Source organism: Notamacropus eugenii, chromosome 1, assembly GCF_028372415.1.
Source record: "Notamacropus eugenii isolate mMacEug1 chromosome 1, mMacEug1.pri_v2, whole genome shotgun sequence".
Lineage (NCBI taxonomy): Eukaryota > Metazoa > Chordata > Mammalia > Diprotodontia > Macropodidae > Notamacropus > Notamacropus eugenii.
In genome coordinates this window covers 256,453,702-256,470,882 of record NC_092872.1, presented here as the reverse complement: position 1 = coordinate 256,470,882, position 17,181 = coordinate 256,453,702, and the positions used below count along the sequence as shown (strand labels likewise).

At 38.5% G+C, this 17,181-nt stretch overlaps 1 protein-coding gene and 1 pseudogene across 4 annotated transcripts in view; both read left to right on the top strand.

Annotated features, from left to right (window-relative positions):
- Positions 1–17,181, top strand: part of SCAPER (S-phase cyclin A associated protein in the ER) — a 406,759-nt gene that overhangs the window by 169,651 nt on the left and 219,927 nt on the right. For all 4 annotated transcript variants that reach the window (XM_072628639.1, XM_072628640.1, XM_072628637.1 and 1 more), the window contains one exon: positions 7,706–7,771. In XM_072628639.1, coding sequence (XP_072484740.1) covers positions 7,706–7,771 — 66 coding nt within the window. The remainder of the gene's footprint in view (positions 1–7,705; positions 7,772–17,181) is intronic.
- Positions 8,355–9,336, top strand: LOC140517423 (armadillo repeat-containing protein 1 pseudogene; annotated as a pseudogene).

Below are 17,181 nucleotides of genomic sequence, written 5' to 3'. Positions count from 1 at the left end.
GGGGTTCTTTCATCCACCATTGCAGACATATATCTCTTTCCTCATGGGAGAAATTTCTAAGTGCATCCTCTGACCCTTTTGGATTGAAACTCCCATATCATCCCCTGGTTTCAGTAACCTTTTCCCTCCTCTTCTATTTCCTTGCAGCCCCTCTTCTTCTGGTAAGGATGATAGGAGTTACTCTCTGCTTTTTATTGTCGACTCATGACTTGCTTATAATACATTACACTGTCCCTCCTCCTGCCCCCTTTCCTCCTGTCTGTAGCTTTGACCTACGCAATACTTTGTGAGTTGCTTTTAGGAAATTGAGGTATAAAGTTTGTGGTGTTTCACTCTGGTTTCTCCATCTTCTTCTGTTTCTTTAGATTCCACTTTTATCTTTATTCCCTTTTGTACTTAAAAATCTCTCGAAGATACCTCTGTTTTCATTTTCTCCTACAGATCAGTCTCTCTGTTTCTCTTAAAATAATGTCTAGAGATGGGATAATTTATTTCATGACTTCTTTCTTTCAAAGTTGTATTTGCTAACTTTTGTAGTGTTTGTTGTGTTTGCAGTCCAATGTCCTATTCAATTGTTTATTTTTTTCCCAAGAATTCTTCAAATGTCTTTTATTGGAAGTCCACCTTTTTTTGCAAGATATCTCATGTTGGGTTGCACCTTGAATTTCTTTGGTTTTTAGAATATATTATTCCAATCCCTTCTTCTGTTTCTATTGTGTGTTAGTTTTGTGTCTTATTTGAATTTTGTTTATATTTGAAGATATTTTTCCTGATCATTGATAAAATTTATTGTATAGCTTTGGAATTAAAATTAATATGTGTGTGTATATGTGTGTATGTCTTAAAGTTTGACATGTAGGGTTTTGTCTGTCTTGTTTTGTTTTTCCCTGAAGATGATCTGTGGATTTTTTTCCATTGGTGCTTTATTTTCTGTATTCAGAAGTTCTAGTCAATTTTTTTGTATTTTTTCCTGCAGTGTGATGTTAAAGTCTTTCAGTTTGTCATGCTTTTCTTGGAGACTTATGGACCTTATTGGATTCTGTGCAACTTATTTCTAGATCAGTGATTTTTATCTTATAAAGGTCATATGTTCTTTTAAAGTTATTGTGTTTTGTTTCTCTTCTTTCAGATTGTGCTTCACTTGAGTGTTTCTGATTCTAACTCTGTTATCTCTTTCAGTGTTTCTGATTCTAACTCTGTTATTATCTTTTTCAAAGGTGTTTCTGATTCTAACTCTGTTATCTCTTTTGCTTCTTTGGAGAAACTTGTCATCATGCATTTAAGTGTTTTTCTTTTCTGCTAATTATTTCTATGAAACCTATAAATGTTTTTTGTATTTTTTCCACCGAATTTCTATTCTAGTTTTCCTTTACCTTTTGAACTATCCTGGAAAATATTATTCTGTGCTCTACTGGGATTCCACAGGATTCTTTATTTTATTTTATTTTTTGCTTTTTAGTATGTGTAAAGAGAATTTTGTAGTCTCTTTGATAGAATAGTATTCAGTATTCCTTCTATTTTTATTCTCTTCTCCATGCCAGGCTTTGACCCTTCCTGCAGTATTGGTTGGAATGACTTAACACAGCCAGGTCTTAAAGTGGATTGATTAGAGTTCCATATAGTCACCACTACTACCAGAGTTTACTGCCCTGGAGTCCTTGGGAGGGAGCCTTTCTGTCTCCAAGATTTACAAAATGTTGTGGGTAGCTAGGTGGCACAGTGGATAGATAGAGTGCTGACTGTGGAGTCACGAGAAAATTCGTCCTCTAGAGTTCAAATCTGGCCTCAGACATTTGCTAGCTGTGTGACCCTGAGGAAGCAATTTAATTCTGTTTGCCTTAACTTCCTCATCTGTAAAATGAGCTGGAGAAAGAAGTGGCAAACCCGTCCAGTATCTTTGCTAAGAAAACCCTAAATGGGGTTGAGAAAAATCAGGCATGATTTAAATAACAAAACAACAACAATGACAGCACCTGAGAAGGATTGAAATTCTGGTCCAGGGCCCAGAGCTGGTTTCAGCATAGATACTAAGTCTAGAGAGTTGCTTAGAGCAGTGAGAAATTAATTGATTTGCTCAGGATCACATATAGCTAATATATATTAGAAACAAGACTGAGTCAAAGGAACCTGAGGAAATTTTTGAAGAACAATCTGTAGATCCACAGACTTTTCTGATGAGATGTTTCATGTTGTCTTCTATTTTTTTCATTCTTTTGGTTTTGTTTTACAATTTCTTGATTTCTCATAAAATCATTAGCTTCCATCTGCTCCATTCTAATTTTGAAGGAATTATTTTCTTCAGTGAGCTTTTGGACCTTCTTTTTCTTTTTACGAGTTCTGCTTTTTAAATCATTCTCCTCATTGGCTCTTTGGACCTCTTTTGCCATTTGGGTTAGTCTATTTTTTAAGATATTATTTTCTTCAGTATTTTGGCGGGGGGGGGAGGGGGTCTGCTTTAGCAAACTGTTGACTCCTTTTTTCATGATTTTCTTGGATCACTCTCATTTCTGTTCCTCATTTTTCCTCTAGTTCTCTAACTTAATTTTCAAAATCCTTTTTGAGAGACTTTTGATGTGGGAGCTTTGACTTTGTTGTCATCTTCTGGTTTTATGTTTTGATCTTCTTTGTCACCAAATTAAGATTCTATAGGCTGAAGGTTTTTTTTGTTGTTTTTTTTTAACGTGGTTTACTCATGTTCCCAGCTTTCTAACTCTTTGCCAAGGCTGGATTCTGCTTCCAGTGGGGGTGGGGGTGGGGGTGGAGGTGGGTGTACTGTCCCAGGCTTCAGGGGTTTTGTATCACCCTCTCTGTTCCTCACAATCAGTGGGCTCAGAGCTCTGGAAGCAGCTGCTGCTGCTGATGCCTCCACCAGCCAGACCATGTCCCTTACCCACTCAGGTCCAACAGAGTTTTCTCATTGATCATCTATGCTGTCTTTGGTGTTTGTGGGTTGAGAAGTTTAGAAACTGCCACAGCTGCCAGTGATTCAGTCCCCTGAGGCCTGCTGGCGCTGCCGGCCCCAGACTATGCTCCACTCTCAGACAGGTGCAGTACATCCTTCCTGTTGACTTTCCAGGTTGTCTTGGACTGGAGATGTGTTTCACTCTGTAATTTTGTAGGTTCTGTAGCTCTAGAATTTGTTTAGAGTAATTTTTTACAGTATTTGAGGGAGAGCTCATCACAGCCAATGATTACTATCCACTTTTGGTGAGATTCATTTGGGCACAGACAACATTACTGAAATGAACTAAAACATTGTATCCAATGATTATTTAGTGTTGGATAAGAAAGTGATGATTGTGGAAGTAGAGATTATGTTTTCTTTACTGTTGGTCATTGAGGGAAAAGAATGTAAAAGAGAAAATTTAATTTAAGAATTGGACAGCTGGCTATAGTGGTGGTTTCTTAAGAATGGCATTTGGATTTCTGGATTGTAGCTTACAGTATATAGAATTGACAAGTTCTTGGACAGAGACATTGTGCACCTATAATAAAGGCTAGTGTATTCACACTAACTTCTAGTATGAATATTGCAAATCTAATCAAAAAGCTTTAAACCAAAAAAGATGAAGTTCCTCAGAGTTATCGATTGTAGATAAGAGCCACAGAGAAGGAAGAACTGCAGCTAACAAATCTAGGAATTTATAGGAGACCAAATCCAAGAAATGAATCAGTAATAAAATCTGTGCTCCCACTTATCTATACACAAATCACAAAAATTTAGGGATTTAAAAGAAAATCTGGGAGTCCTGATACAAGGGGCAAATTTGAAGTTATAGGTATTCCTGAGAATTGGTAGGATGAAAACCCATGGCTGGACTGTGACTCTGGACGGACATACCCTATTCAAGAAAAAGACAGTGGGAAAAAGAGGAGTGAGCAGTGCTGTATATTTAAAAGGTATGTTCATTGGAGAATATCTAGGAACCAGAAAGGAGAGCAGAGTATTTGGATGATGATAAAAGAGGGCAAAACAAAAGTGATTCTGTCTTTGGTATATACTACAGACCACCTGCACCTCTGATGAGGGGTTTCAAATATGGATCATATTCCCAGAAGAGAGACATGATATAGTAGTGACTAAGGAGTTCAGTTATCCAAAGCTCTGCTGGAGCTGTCTGTCTTCCAGAAGCAGAGCCCCTGATCACTTCTTGACATGCCTTAGTGATCATTTTAAACTTCCAAAAGTCAAAATTCTGATTTGAATGATTCTTATTAACAAAAGAAGAAAAGCAACTTCTCTATCCCCAAGCTTTTGAGAGAGGAAAGAAAAATGTATTTCAGAGAGGTAGATGAAAGATAGACGTGCTTTAGGGGAAGTCTACCTGGGCAGCAACATTGCACATACTCATAAATGAAGGTCTGAAGATTCAAGGGGAAAGAGGACCTTCCAGTGAGAATGAAAAACAGAATGTTTTAAGAGACAGAAGTAGGTGCATAGGCAGTTTCTATTTAAAAAGGAATGCACAGAAGATGGAAGCTAGGCCAGGGAACAGAAAAAGGAATACAAGAGCATGACGTTGTGTGTAAAATCGTCTCAGGAAAGGTGAAGCTCGCACTGAACTTAGGCTGATGAGGAAACTAAAGAACACCTAAAAGGGGTGGCTTTAGCTATATTGGAAGAAAAAGACAGTCAAAGAAGGGAAGAAGGGGTGGGACCCTTGAATTGGGTGGATGAGACAGTGAATACTGACAACAGGGAAAAGGTTTATTACGTTGACTTCTTATTTTGTGTGTTTTCTTTGTGGAGGAGAATGACCTTTACACTGGAAATTACAGGATGAAAATTACTCACAGGGACTTGATACACTTGACAAGAAAGGAAATAGTAAGTCACCTAGCCAAAAAGGAATTACATCCTTGGGTCCTAAAATAACTGGCCAATGTGATGGCTAAATTATTCTCAGTGATGTTTGAAAGATTATGGAAAATCACATAATACAAAAAGATCATGATGTCACAAGATAGGAGAAGGGGAAAATGTCCCAATTTTCAAAAAGGGAAGAGAACAGTCTTCCAACTATATAAATCTGTAAGCCTGACATGGAAAAAATCAAGAATGGATCATTAAAGGGATGGTTGGTAAATAACTTAAAAGGGAAATGAGAATCACAAAGAGCCAGCATGGGCTCATCAAGAATAGACTGTGGCAGACTAACCCCTTTTTGTTGAAGGACTTCTAAACTAGTAGGTGAGAGAAATACTGTGGATAGAGCTTCACTGTGTTTTAGTTTGGCTTTTGATTAATTATCTTTTTTCAGGGGGAGGCAGAGCAACTGGGGTTAAGTGACTTGCCCAAGGTCACACAAGCTAGTAAGTGTTAAGTGTCAGGGGTCAGATTTGAATTCAGGCCCAGTGGGCATCTTTCAGAGATTCGGGGTACAGCACTGTATTTGCTCATCTGGGTCAGAACACTCACAAACACCAAGATTGATTTGATGAAAACGATGGGGAAATCCAGAGGCTGCTAAATGAAAAATGAGAACTCCACAGGATTTACCAGCAGGATAGTTCATCCACCTCTAAGAAGGTAGCATTTAATTCCATCAGAAACAAAGTACAAGCAAAGCTTAGAGAGATGCAGGATTCCTGGCTCAGTAAGAAGGCAGATGAAATTCAGTTTTATCCTGATAGTAACAATCCAAAGTGCTTTTATGATTCCCTGAAAGCTATTTATGGACCAAAAACATATGGTGCATCACAACTACTCAGTGCTGATGGAACCACATTGATTAGTGATAAGGGTATGATCCTAGAGAGATGGGCTGAACACTTCCATAGTGTTCTCAACAGACTATCATAAATCAATGCTGAGGCTATTGACTGTTTACCTCAGGTTGAAGTAAAGGGGGCCATTAGGCTCCTTTCATGTGGCAAAGCATCTAGTACTGATTCTCTTCCAGCTGAGATTTACAAAGTAGGAGGACCATTGCTCATACAAAAGCTGACTGAAAATTTCCAGGTTATATGGCAAGAGGAGGTTATCCCCCAGGAGTTCAAGGATGCTTCCACTGCCCATCTCTATAAAGGTAAAGGGAATAGACTGTCCTGCTCAATCACAGGGTAGTGTCTCTTTCTTAGTCATTGCTGGTAAAATTCTTGCTAGAGTCCTCCTTAATAGGCTGATCCTTCACCTGGAAGATGGTCACATACCTGAGAACCAACTGGATTCAGAAAGGGCTGAGAAACAGTTTCTTTGGTGTTTACTGCCTAACAACTCCAGGAGAAATGCCAGGAGCAGAACAGAGGTCTATACACAACATTTGTAGATCTGACCAAGGCCTTTGATAGTGTTAGTTGTGAGGGCTTATGGAAAATTATGTCAAAATTTGGTTGCCCAGAGAAGTTCATCAGTATTGTACATCAATTTCACGATGGCGTGTTTGCCCAGATTCTGAATAGTGGAAGCTCGTTGAAAGCTTATTGAATTGAATTGCATTGTTTTCATTCTCCAGAGATTGTTTTATTAGATTATGTACAGCCTTGCTGTGTTACTGGAAGAATATTGTTGTCAAAAATCCTTATACTGCTCCTTTCTTTTTACTTTGACAGTTGCTTTGTTCCTCACTACTTAGCTTTTTCATGCCCACAGATCTAAACTAATTTTCCTTTGACCCATGCATGCATCATTTGCATGTTTTATGGGCTTCTTACTGATTAGTAGTTTATTTTAATACTTTTAATTTTTTAAAATTATTTTCTTTATGCCACCCCTTATGGCTGTCTGGAAAGCCTCTGAGTGAAAAGTGAGATTTTCCATTTTCAGCATCCATCTTTCCCTTATTCTTCAGGAAGAGAGCTTGACAAACGAAGTCCCTGTTAATGGATTGCTGCAGTGGCTCCTGTCATCAGTTGATGGACTGATGATGCCTTTCACCTGCTGGTCCAGGCAAGCCGGAGCCAAGCTGAGCAGTAGCTAAGGATATTGTCTTGAATTCTTCAAGGCTTTGGCATTTAGCCAGTGTAAACAAAAATACTGGGAAGTGTCTGAGCAAGTTGCTGCTGCTGTGCCCTTTTAATTAAAAAAAAAGTTCCTAAAGGTAAATGACTCTTCCTGGGTGGATTATTTTTTTTTTTTTACATGTTATACTTCACAGAGTACATAAAGTTATTCTGTACCTGAAGTATCCGGTAGAATTTTAACATGCTTGCACATTTAATAGCAGAATTTCTAAAAATGTCCTAGCTTTATGGAACAATATGGAAAAAAAAATTTTCACATCTACCTTACAATTCTTACAGTAGTAATAAGGCCTTGTATTAATATCACTCTTTCCGATTTACAAGGTGTTTCTCACTGTGATCTCAGGAAGATATTTTTATCACTTTTTATATGTGAATAAACTGAAGCTGTGAAAGGTTTATGGACGTGCTCAGTATCACAAGGTTAACATAAGCGACAGACCCGGGAGTACCAGAACCCAAGGCTTCTCTCTCTTAATTTATTAGGCTTTTGTTTGAAAGCCATGCCACCCTGCCTCTCTAAGGCACACTGAAAACAGATGGACTGGACTGCTCTCTCATCTCCTGACAAGCAGGTGAAAAGCAGAATGCTCAGTGGATCACTTTGTACCATTTTTAAAACACTGATTTTACATGTGTAAAAAAAAACCACAAATGGGATTAAGGTTTAAAGAATCAAATTGGTAGATGACAATAGTCTGGTTGCGAACAATTTCTCATGACAAATCCCTGTTTTCTCTAGGGCAAAGGAGTATGAAAGCTTCATGGAAGCGAAAAACCCCAGCTGTGACTCACCTTATAAAGCCAAGTAAGTATTTATCGAGAAACTTAGTTAAATACCTGCATGTGACAGCCATGCCTCTAGACTTGTTTAGTGCTTTGTGACTGTAGGCTTTCCACTTTATGCTGATCATGTTCCTCTTTTAATGAATCATTTCCCTGTAAAGTAAGTCGGTGTCAGTTTTCTTTCTGTATCAGGTCTAGTAAGGTGTTCTTAGAATTTTAAGGAAGATGAAAATGTAGCCCCTTCATATGGTGTTCAGAGGCTTAAGTTTTATTGGAAAGTGATAATTCAGGTAAGAAGTCAGCATTTTTTCTATTTTGTAAAGGAAAAAATAGTCCACTAAAAATAAAAACTGTCGATCTGTTTCTGAGAGCAGCCTATTGTAGTAGGAAGAAGAATGAGAAGTTGAATCAAGAAAACTGGAATTGAGACAGGACTAAAGCCTGCTGCTCAGCTCCCCTCCCTTGCCTCTAGCTCTCTAAAGAGTCTTGGGGGAGGGGGGGAGGGGCAGGGTTTGGGTGGGTGTTCTCAGGTGGCCCTTGCCAGGGCAATGTACAGAGCTGCCTCTGTGTGCCTTGGAATGCTCCCAACTGTGTGACTTCATGACACAGCCAGCACTGGATGGGTGAAGCTGCCCTAAGAGCATTGAATTATATTGAAAGACTTTATTTCTGAATGTGACATAGAAGAAGAGCTCTGTTGCCATGAATGAAGAGCCTGATGTTCTATTGGTTATTAACCAGTTTCAGGATCTTTGAGAAGATCCTCTAAAAAGATGAGCCATTGTCCAGGATCAGGGATATCTGCCAGGCCTTACTTTGTTTATGGACCACCCCAGTCCTCCATTTGTTCACTCAGTTTTACTAGCTCTATGCTACTGGCAGAATGCCATGCTAACAGAGAAAAGATGAAAGATGAACTGGGTATGATGTTGAGCTTGCAACAATTGCTACTCCAGGAGTGATGAAGCTTCTGGGTTCTGAGATCTAGAGTGTCCTTCAATCATCCAACATGGCTGATACCCACAGTGTCATGGTGAAGGAAAGCTCTGTTTTCTTTTTTGAAACTACACAAGCTGCCAAAACAGTGGTTTTGCGTATAGATGACCTTGATGGTTCATCTGGAGAAATTTTTGTGAAAAGGCCTTGTTGAAAATGAAAGGAGTTTACTTAGTTTTACACTTCAGATGGCTGCTCAAAGAGGTGTTGTGTGAATCCATTCAGATTTGAAAGCTGAGGCTTTGGCAGCAGCAATAGCATCAACCAAAGTTATGAAAGCACACACAGCAAGTTGTGAAAAGTGAAACAGAAGAAGAAATGCTGGTCTCAGTCCAAGATACTCCTGTAGAAGCAGAACAGAAAACAGACCTACCTGACTATCTACCAGATGATGAGAGGACTGAAAAGGAACAAGAGGAAGCCCACCATCATGCCCGGAAGATGGAACCAAGCCCTCAGGCACAACCCAAAGATTTTCTATCCCTGTCCTTTTCTTGGTGACTTAAATCTGTGGCTCAAGGACTGTGTGGATCAGTAGAGGGTCCAGTTTTCCATTGCTGTGGTGAACTGTGAAGTGCAGTCTGTAATAAGCTGTCATGAAAAGTTGTTAGATTACACAATTATGCATCCTGCATTTTATATCTTGTTAGATGTAAACCTATTTTATAGGATGTTTAACATGTTAGGTGGTTAAAGAGACCAAGGCCTCAGAGGGGATTGCTTTGTTGTGGAGGGGATATCTTGGTTTTGTTTTCCACTATTTTATTGCCTTGATTTAATCCCTTCCCTCCTCTCCCCTCCTCTCCCCTCCCCTTCCCTTCCCTTCCCTATAGGCCTTGGTCTAAAGGGCCCAAGGTCTCCCAGTGCATCCTGGGTCATCTCCAGTTATCCCATCTGGTCACTGGATCCAGATGACTGTGGAGGAGAAGTGAGCCTGGTGACCTACACAGCCCTCCCTCGCTCAAAACAAAGTCAAGTGCAAATCACGTCATCATTTCTCTGATGGCATGGTCTTCTTCAGCAACGAAGGATGAACACAAGAACAACAATTAAAACAAAACCTTTGGGCATGTGCAGCTTTAAATTTTACTTCATATGAAATGTGATTAGGCAAATTCTTGACTCAAGTCTCAGGACTCTGTTTATAGAGTAATTCTCTTTATCTTAAGTTTTACCTGAATCATTAATTTTTTGAGCAGAGGTGGGGGGGGAGGTGATTAAGACGAGGGTGGTGAGGATTCCTTGTTTCTAATGAAGAATGTTGGTCTGGGTACTCTTTACCAGGAAGCCAGACGAAAATATACCTATTTATTCTTTCCCCTTTTTCATCCCTTTTGTTTTTGCCAGCCATCTTTGTGGAAGCTTAATTTTCTGTAGCATTTTGTATATTAGAATTTATCTAATTGAAGGTTGTTGTAAGGATGAAATGAGATATTAATTGTAAAGTGCCTGGAGCATAGTAGGCCTTATACAAATGTTAGCTAGTTTAAAAATTTAGTTGCTATGTTTGATCTGAGGAGCCAAATGAGGAGCAGGGGTTAGAAGTTACATATAGGCTGATTTAGGCTTGAATTCAGGAAAAGCTTTGTCTGGGTTAGAGAGCTATCCCAAAGTGTCAGAGGCTGCTTTCCCATGTGGATCTTTCTGAATCTAGGACTATTACTTTGTCCACTGTGCCTATTTTAAATTATTTTGTTCCCATGAAAACATTAGTGTTTTGTATGATTAACAAAGAATTGAGTAGAAGAAACTGACTGTGTTATGTTGCTTTCAAAGAATATATAACTGAGTATGATGGCATATAGTTGACATGGACCACTATTTAGTTAGGCTCAGATCAGATCTGGAAAGTTCTGATTTGTTCAGTGCTGTCCTCTGTAGTCTTGCCTTAAGCAGGAATTGACTGATAAGGCCGTAGGTTGTCACTGCACATTATCTCCTACTAACAAAAATCACAGGAGGTAAAGCTGGTGGGAACTTGAGAAACAGCCCAATGGAATGAATGCCATCATGCCCCAGTGCCCCTGCACTACATTCAGCAACAACTTGCTTGGCAGGCGTCCACTCAGCAGATGTTTCCTTCTATCACCTCTTTTGAATTTCCCTTGCTGTCGTAGCAGTGGGTATGATACAGAGTAGGGCTGAGGGGGAGAAGGACCCAAACAGCTACCAGTTGTAGACGGAAGGAAAGAGGTCTTGGCCCTTCAATCTTGTCTCACCCTATCCATGTAATTTAGCAAAGGTAAGACCAGTTTGGTTTTGGTTTTGGCTTTGTAAATATGATCTAAGACATTTCCACAATGCTTAATGAAGCTGTTTGGAAACTAAGGAGTATAGCTAATAAGCTTCAGTGCTGCCAAAGGCCTTAAAGGTGCCCTCTCTCTGGCAGCGTTTGTGTCTCTTACTTCTTACTTGAAACTATAGCAAACATTAGGCTCACAGCCTTTCTCCTCCCCTTGACTCACCTTAACAGTTAAAAGCATTCCGGCTTTCAGAGAACTGTTGTAAAATTAATGCCACCACTGAGAACGTCTTAGATTCATTCATTTGGCTTTGTGCAGGAGTGAAAGAAGAGCTGATTTGCTTACCAGCTATTTGTGGAGGGTTTTTTTGTTTTGTTTTGTTTGTTATTGTTTGTTTTTTAAGCATATCTAGTCTTTGATTCAGGTGACACCCACAGACAGAAAATACAGACTTTAAGGAATAAGTAATACAACTTGCTTCCTAGAATGTTACAGGACCAGATGTGTTTTGGTTTGTTTTTTTAAGTAGTCATCCTTTCTATAATCATGAATGCAAAGTTTACTTTTCTCTATTAATAATTGTTTGCATTTTCTTTTGCGTTGCAAATACATCTCCTTGTTAAATAATGACATTCCTTTGATAGTAATAATTTAGTACAAGTACATGTCATGGTTTTTATATTTATGTATTTAAATCCCAAGTATGCTTCTTTGTATTGCATTCTAAATATTTGTATATGCAATGCTAAGTTTTACAGCTTTTGTAGAACAGGCATCTGTAAGGCATTTCTTCTTTTTTTTTATAATATATTGTAAAAGAACAGAAAGTATTGTAATTAAAAGTGAAAAAAAAGAAAGTTGAGTCCCAGCTCTCATACCTCTTTTATCTTGAGCAAATCACTTAAACTTTCCAAGCCTCAGTTTCTCAGTCTTTGTAAAATGAGATTGATCGTAATACTTGAATGATCTGTTTCAAAGGATTGTTAGCCAAGTCCTTTGTAAACTGCAAAGTACTACAGAAAAATAAGGTTTGTTTTTTGCTGTTCTTAGATGCATTTTAGTGTCATTTAACAAGCAGACCTAGGAAATGAGCAGCCAGAACTTTAGCTGTCAGTGCTTAATACTGTAGATAGTTCCAAAGGGTAAGGATAGCCTTGTTAAGTTTAAAAGACAGACAAAAATCAGGGACTTTTCCTAGAAGATGAATGAGTCTAAGTAAGGTGACACTTAGAAATGAAAGTGACAGCCCCTTGTTCTAGGTCCCCTTGGAATGGCCCTGTAAAGAAACCAAGCAACAGCAGTATTCAGTTATTTTGGTCAAATGCTAATAAAAGCCTCTTTTAACTGGGAAGTAAAAGCAAGAAAGAGAAAGTAATTTGTATGTAAACTATATGAGTTTTGAGATTTCATTATATAACTATCTATAACTGATTCTTTAGCTCCTAGTTATTGCAATATGTTAGACTCTGAATGATTTGTTAGCTTTATAAGCTCAATCATTCTAGGATTAAATAATTTTTTAGACTGCTACATTAAGGTGTGATTTTTTTTCATTTAGTATAAGAACTAAAGTCCAACTTTAGTAACTCAGATAATCAGGTAGCTTCATGAAAGAACTTATTACTGGAGAAGTAAAACACCTGTACTGATATCTTTGCCATAAAGCCACCCCCTCAAAACCCTTAAGTGCACATCTGATCAAGGGACTTGGTGATTTGGTCAACTCTAGTAGTTTTTTGAAGTTTCCAGGATACATATAAACTTCTATATTTAGTTTGTAAATCTCTATACAACCTGGCCTAGCCTCGCCCTTTCCAGCTTCACTGGACATTACTCCCCTTTCTGTGTTGTACAGTCTGACCAAACCGGCCTGCTCTCTCTTTTCCTTCACTAGGCTCATCTCCATTTCTGTCTCCACCTCCATCACCATCTCCACCTCTACCACCATTGCTATCGCCATAATGCTTTTGTCCCAGCTCTCTGCTTGTAGTCCACTCCCTCATCAACTCCACCTCATGGAGTCCCATTCTTCCTTTAAGACATAGCTTAGCACTATGTTTTGCATGAAGCCCCCAGTGCCTTCCTTCCCATAATAGATACTTGTATCACTAAGCATCCCAATATACACAGTGGGGTCTGCTATCACATATTCTTAGATCTGCATTCATAAAAGGAAAGGCAACTTTTGAGGGGTTAACAGTCTCTTTAATGAACCACATGTATCAATCCTTTAACGAAGCACTTATATCTTTCACCTAGTTCAGGGGAGTCAGCACCTTGAACTTCAAAGAAAATATAAGGGTGGGGGTGGACTCCTTAAAGCAGCCTCCCAGAGTGCTCGTCTGGCCAAACAAACACTTCCAGTCAGGAAGCCCCAAAATAAAACTGCACCTCAGAGTCTTTAAACACTTTTTAGAGCCAGAGGGCATCACTTGAGAATCAGTGCCTCATCCTCATTAATAAAAGGTATGGGCCTTCTTACAAATCTTCCCAGGCCTAGCAATGGGTAGGAAAGATCCTCTTCAGTCACATTCAAATAAAGGCATTATACTTGATTATACTAAAACAAAAACAGCAAAATATCCTATTTTACTTGCCATTATAATACTTGTATTTATGCTGTGGATATTAATGATGTCTGTATAGACTTAACTATGTATTTGCCTCCTCCATTAGGCTATAGGCTTCTTGTGAGGACTTGTTGTTTTGTGCTGAGAAATGGTTATCTCAGTTTATGGGCACAGTGCCTAGCACATAGCAGAAACTTAATAAATGCTTAGTTAATTGAATGATTAGAGAAACTTTTCACTAACTTGGTCACTGCCTCGACAACCCTTGGAAAATACACTAACAGAACATCAGATAGAGATCTTAAATAACCCCATGTCAGAAAAAGAAAGAGAACTAGTGTATGAACAACCAAAGGTACAAATCTCCTGGTTCTGATGGATTTACAAGAAAATTCAATCACACTTTTAAAAGATCTGTTAGTACCAAGTAACAAAACAGATCATTTTAAGTACATGAAACTGAAAAGTTTTGTGTAAAATTCACACACTAAGATAAGAAGGAACCGAGGAAAAGATCTTTCTATCAGATATCTCTGATTAGAGTCTAATATCTAAGATAACTAAAAGACACATATGACCTTTCGCCAGAAGATCAGTGGTCAAAGAATATAAACAAACAGTTCTCAAAAGAAGAATTGCAGACCATTAACAACCATGTGCAAGAAGGCTTCAGATCACTAATAGTAAGAGTGGTGCAAATCAGGACAACTTAGAGGTTTCATCTCTCACCAGCAAATGAGCAAAAATAGCAAACTAGGAGAATAGTTGGAGAGATTATAGAAGACTAACCACACTAATGCATTGTTAGTGGAGTTGGTTGACCATGTGGAAGGCAGTTTGGAATTCTATGAATATAGTGACTAAAATATTCATACACTTTGAACCAGAGATTCCACTGCTAGGCATCTATTCCAAAGATGTCAGTGACAAAAAGAGTCTCTGCAGATAAACCAGAATCTTCATAGCAATGTGTTCATCATGAAGAACAGATAATTTAACATGTCTTTTTCCTCACATAGGGAGTTGGGGGATTACTAGGCATTATGTCAGATGTCTTTGTATTGAGATCTTTTTTGCTTAATTAATTATTTTTCTTAAAAAGGAAGATTCAGTCTAGACTTGGAGGTAGATTATTGTTCATTTTTTCAATAGAAATGACAATTGTATAATCAGTAAAACATTTATGAAGCAGAAAATGAAGTCAATAAAACACATTTATGAGGGTGAAAATAGAAAAGAATATGTACAGGAAGAACCTTACATTTGACTTTTTTATTCTTCTAAAACTTGGAGTCATTTTTTGAACACTGCAATGCATGTGACCTTATCACAGTTTAGAGATGAAGTTTAAACAAATTGGTCTTTTAAGAAATGTTTTAATGTTATCTTGTGTTTTCACATGATTTTCAGCTCTGTATTGAGTGTGTGTGTGTGTGTGTGTGTGTGTGTGTATGTGTGTGTGTGTGCCTGTGTGTTCATTGTGTATTCTTTGTTCTATTCCTCCAGTCCCTCACCTTTGCCAAGAAGGCAGAGAGGTGCATTCTCTCATCTTTTCTGTGCTGGCCTTTGCACATAGTGGCTTCCTGTTAGATTTCTCTTCTAAGTGAAGCATTCTTGTTTTGTTTTGTTTTGAAATTCCAAATCATCCTTAATAAGAAGGCTAAGTTAAAGAGGGATTTTTCCCCCTGCTTTTAGCTAAGGTATTTATAAAATATCTTAGAATTTTAAATATTTTAATAATGGTCTTTTTTTTTTTTTTTTTGGAGGGAGGAAAGTCAAGGCAGTTGGGGTTAGGTGACTTGTCCAAGGTAACACAGCTAGTAAATGTGTCAAGTATCTGAAGCCTTATTTGAACTCAGATCCTCCTGAGTCCAGGGCTGGTGCTCTTCTCACTGCTTTATCTAGCTGCCCTGAATTTAAAATATTTTGAGGAGTTTTAAATAGGGCTAGAAAGCACTTCATGTGGGAAAAGCCTCCACAATCTGAGTTGACTGAAAGTTCAGTGTGAGTCAGCAATATGATGTAGAGATTAAGAAAGCTAATGCCATCTCTGGATGAATTTTTAAAAGCATTGTTTCTGAAGGGGAGGGAGGGAGGGAGTGCTCCCCACTGTAGCCTGGTTAGACAGCATCTGTAGTCTTGGGTTTACTTTTGAGTCCTACATTCTAGAAAGGATGTGGACAAGTTGGAGTACAGACAGAGGAGGGTGAACAGGCTAGTGGGAGAACTAGAAGCTGCGTCACATGAGGGTTGGCTAAAGTACCTGGGAATGGTTTAGCCTGTGGAAGCTGCCATTTATCAGTATAAAGGTTGCAAAGAACTCTGCATGCACCATATCTCCTTAGATTCTTCAAGGAGAGACTTGAGTGATCCCTGGACCAAAGTAATTGCCTCCTTCTTGGTTTCTATCTATTGGCAATCCATCCTCCACACAGCTGCTAAAAGGGTTTTCCTGAATCACAGGTTTTAGCAAGTCACTCAGCTTCGCATTAAACTCCAGTGGCTCCCTGTTGCTCCTAGGATGTTTGACATTTCAGGCCCTTTGCAGCCTGACTACATCTGCTCCTCTTCCTTCCCCCACACGCTGTGATTTTATCTTCAGGCCTTTGCCTGTACCACTCCTCACTTTGGATTCTTAGAATTCTCATACGCTACCTTCTACTTGGAGCTTTCCTTCTCCACTCCCCTCCCCCAACTCCCCAGCTCGCTTGTGTTTTTTTCTATTTTGTATATGTTTACATATGCACATATTGGCTCTCCTGGCTCAGTTGGAACCTTTTTGAGAGCAGGGATGTTTGTATTTTTTGTATTCATGTCCCCACAACATAGCACTAGTAGCTTGTTGACTTATTGATTGTTTTAAGTAACTTATCTAGGGTCATCTAACTAATAAGAGTTTGAATTGGGTCAGATCAGATTGGTTCAACCTGATGCCATCTAATGTTTTTTCAACTGTAATAAACTGTGATTTAGGAGAATTTGACAATTGTTATTAAATTTTAAAGAGTTCTCATAAAAAGAAGGTTTGGAATTGTTCTTTTAGACTGTGATGGGAATAATTAGAGCCAATAATTAGGAATGAGTTCTTCAAGCAGAGACTGGAAGACCATTTGTTAGGAATTCTCCAGACAAGTAGGACATCTTTGAAAGTTGCATGTTGTTTATTATATAATCAAAAGAAAAGTGAGCTGTGACTTAGAGAGATGTCTGGTTTCATATTTAATCTTCTTCTGTTATACTATTGTGAGGACAGGGTTGAAATCTTTTCACCGCATTTTTAGCTCTGATATCTTAACCAGATAAGAATACTTCTCAGTCCATCATATGCTCACTCAATCAATCAAAAGACCTTAGAATAAATGTGAAAAGTCTTTAAAAGCTAATGGATAAAGTGAAACAACACCAGATAGGAAATCTGTTCTAATGGGCTATAAAATTTGGTTAAGCCCCCAGAGATGATCTATAGCTTATCATTCCAATTAAGAGGAAAGAGAATTTCCCAAAATTGGGGCAGATGACTTTCCTGCACATCTGTGAGGATTAGCTGCTTGAATCAAGATTGTCATCTTTTCCTAAAGCTGACTGACTCAGCATGAATGCATCATCCAAGCCTGAAGCTGGAA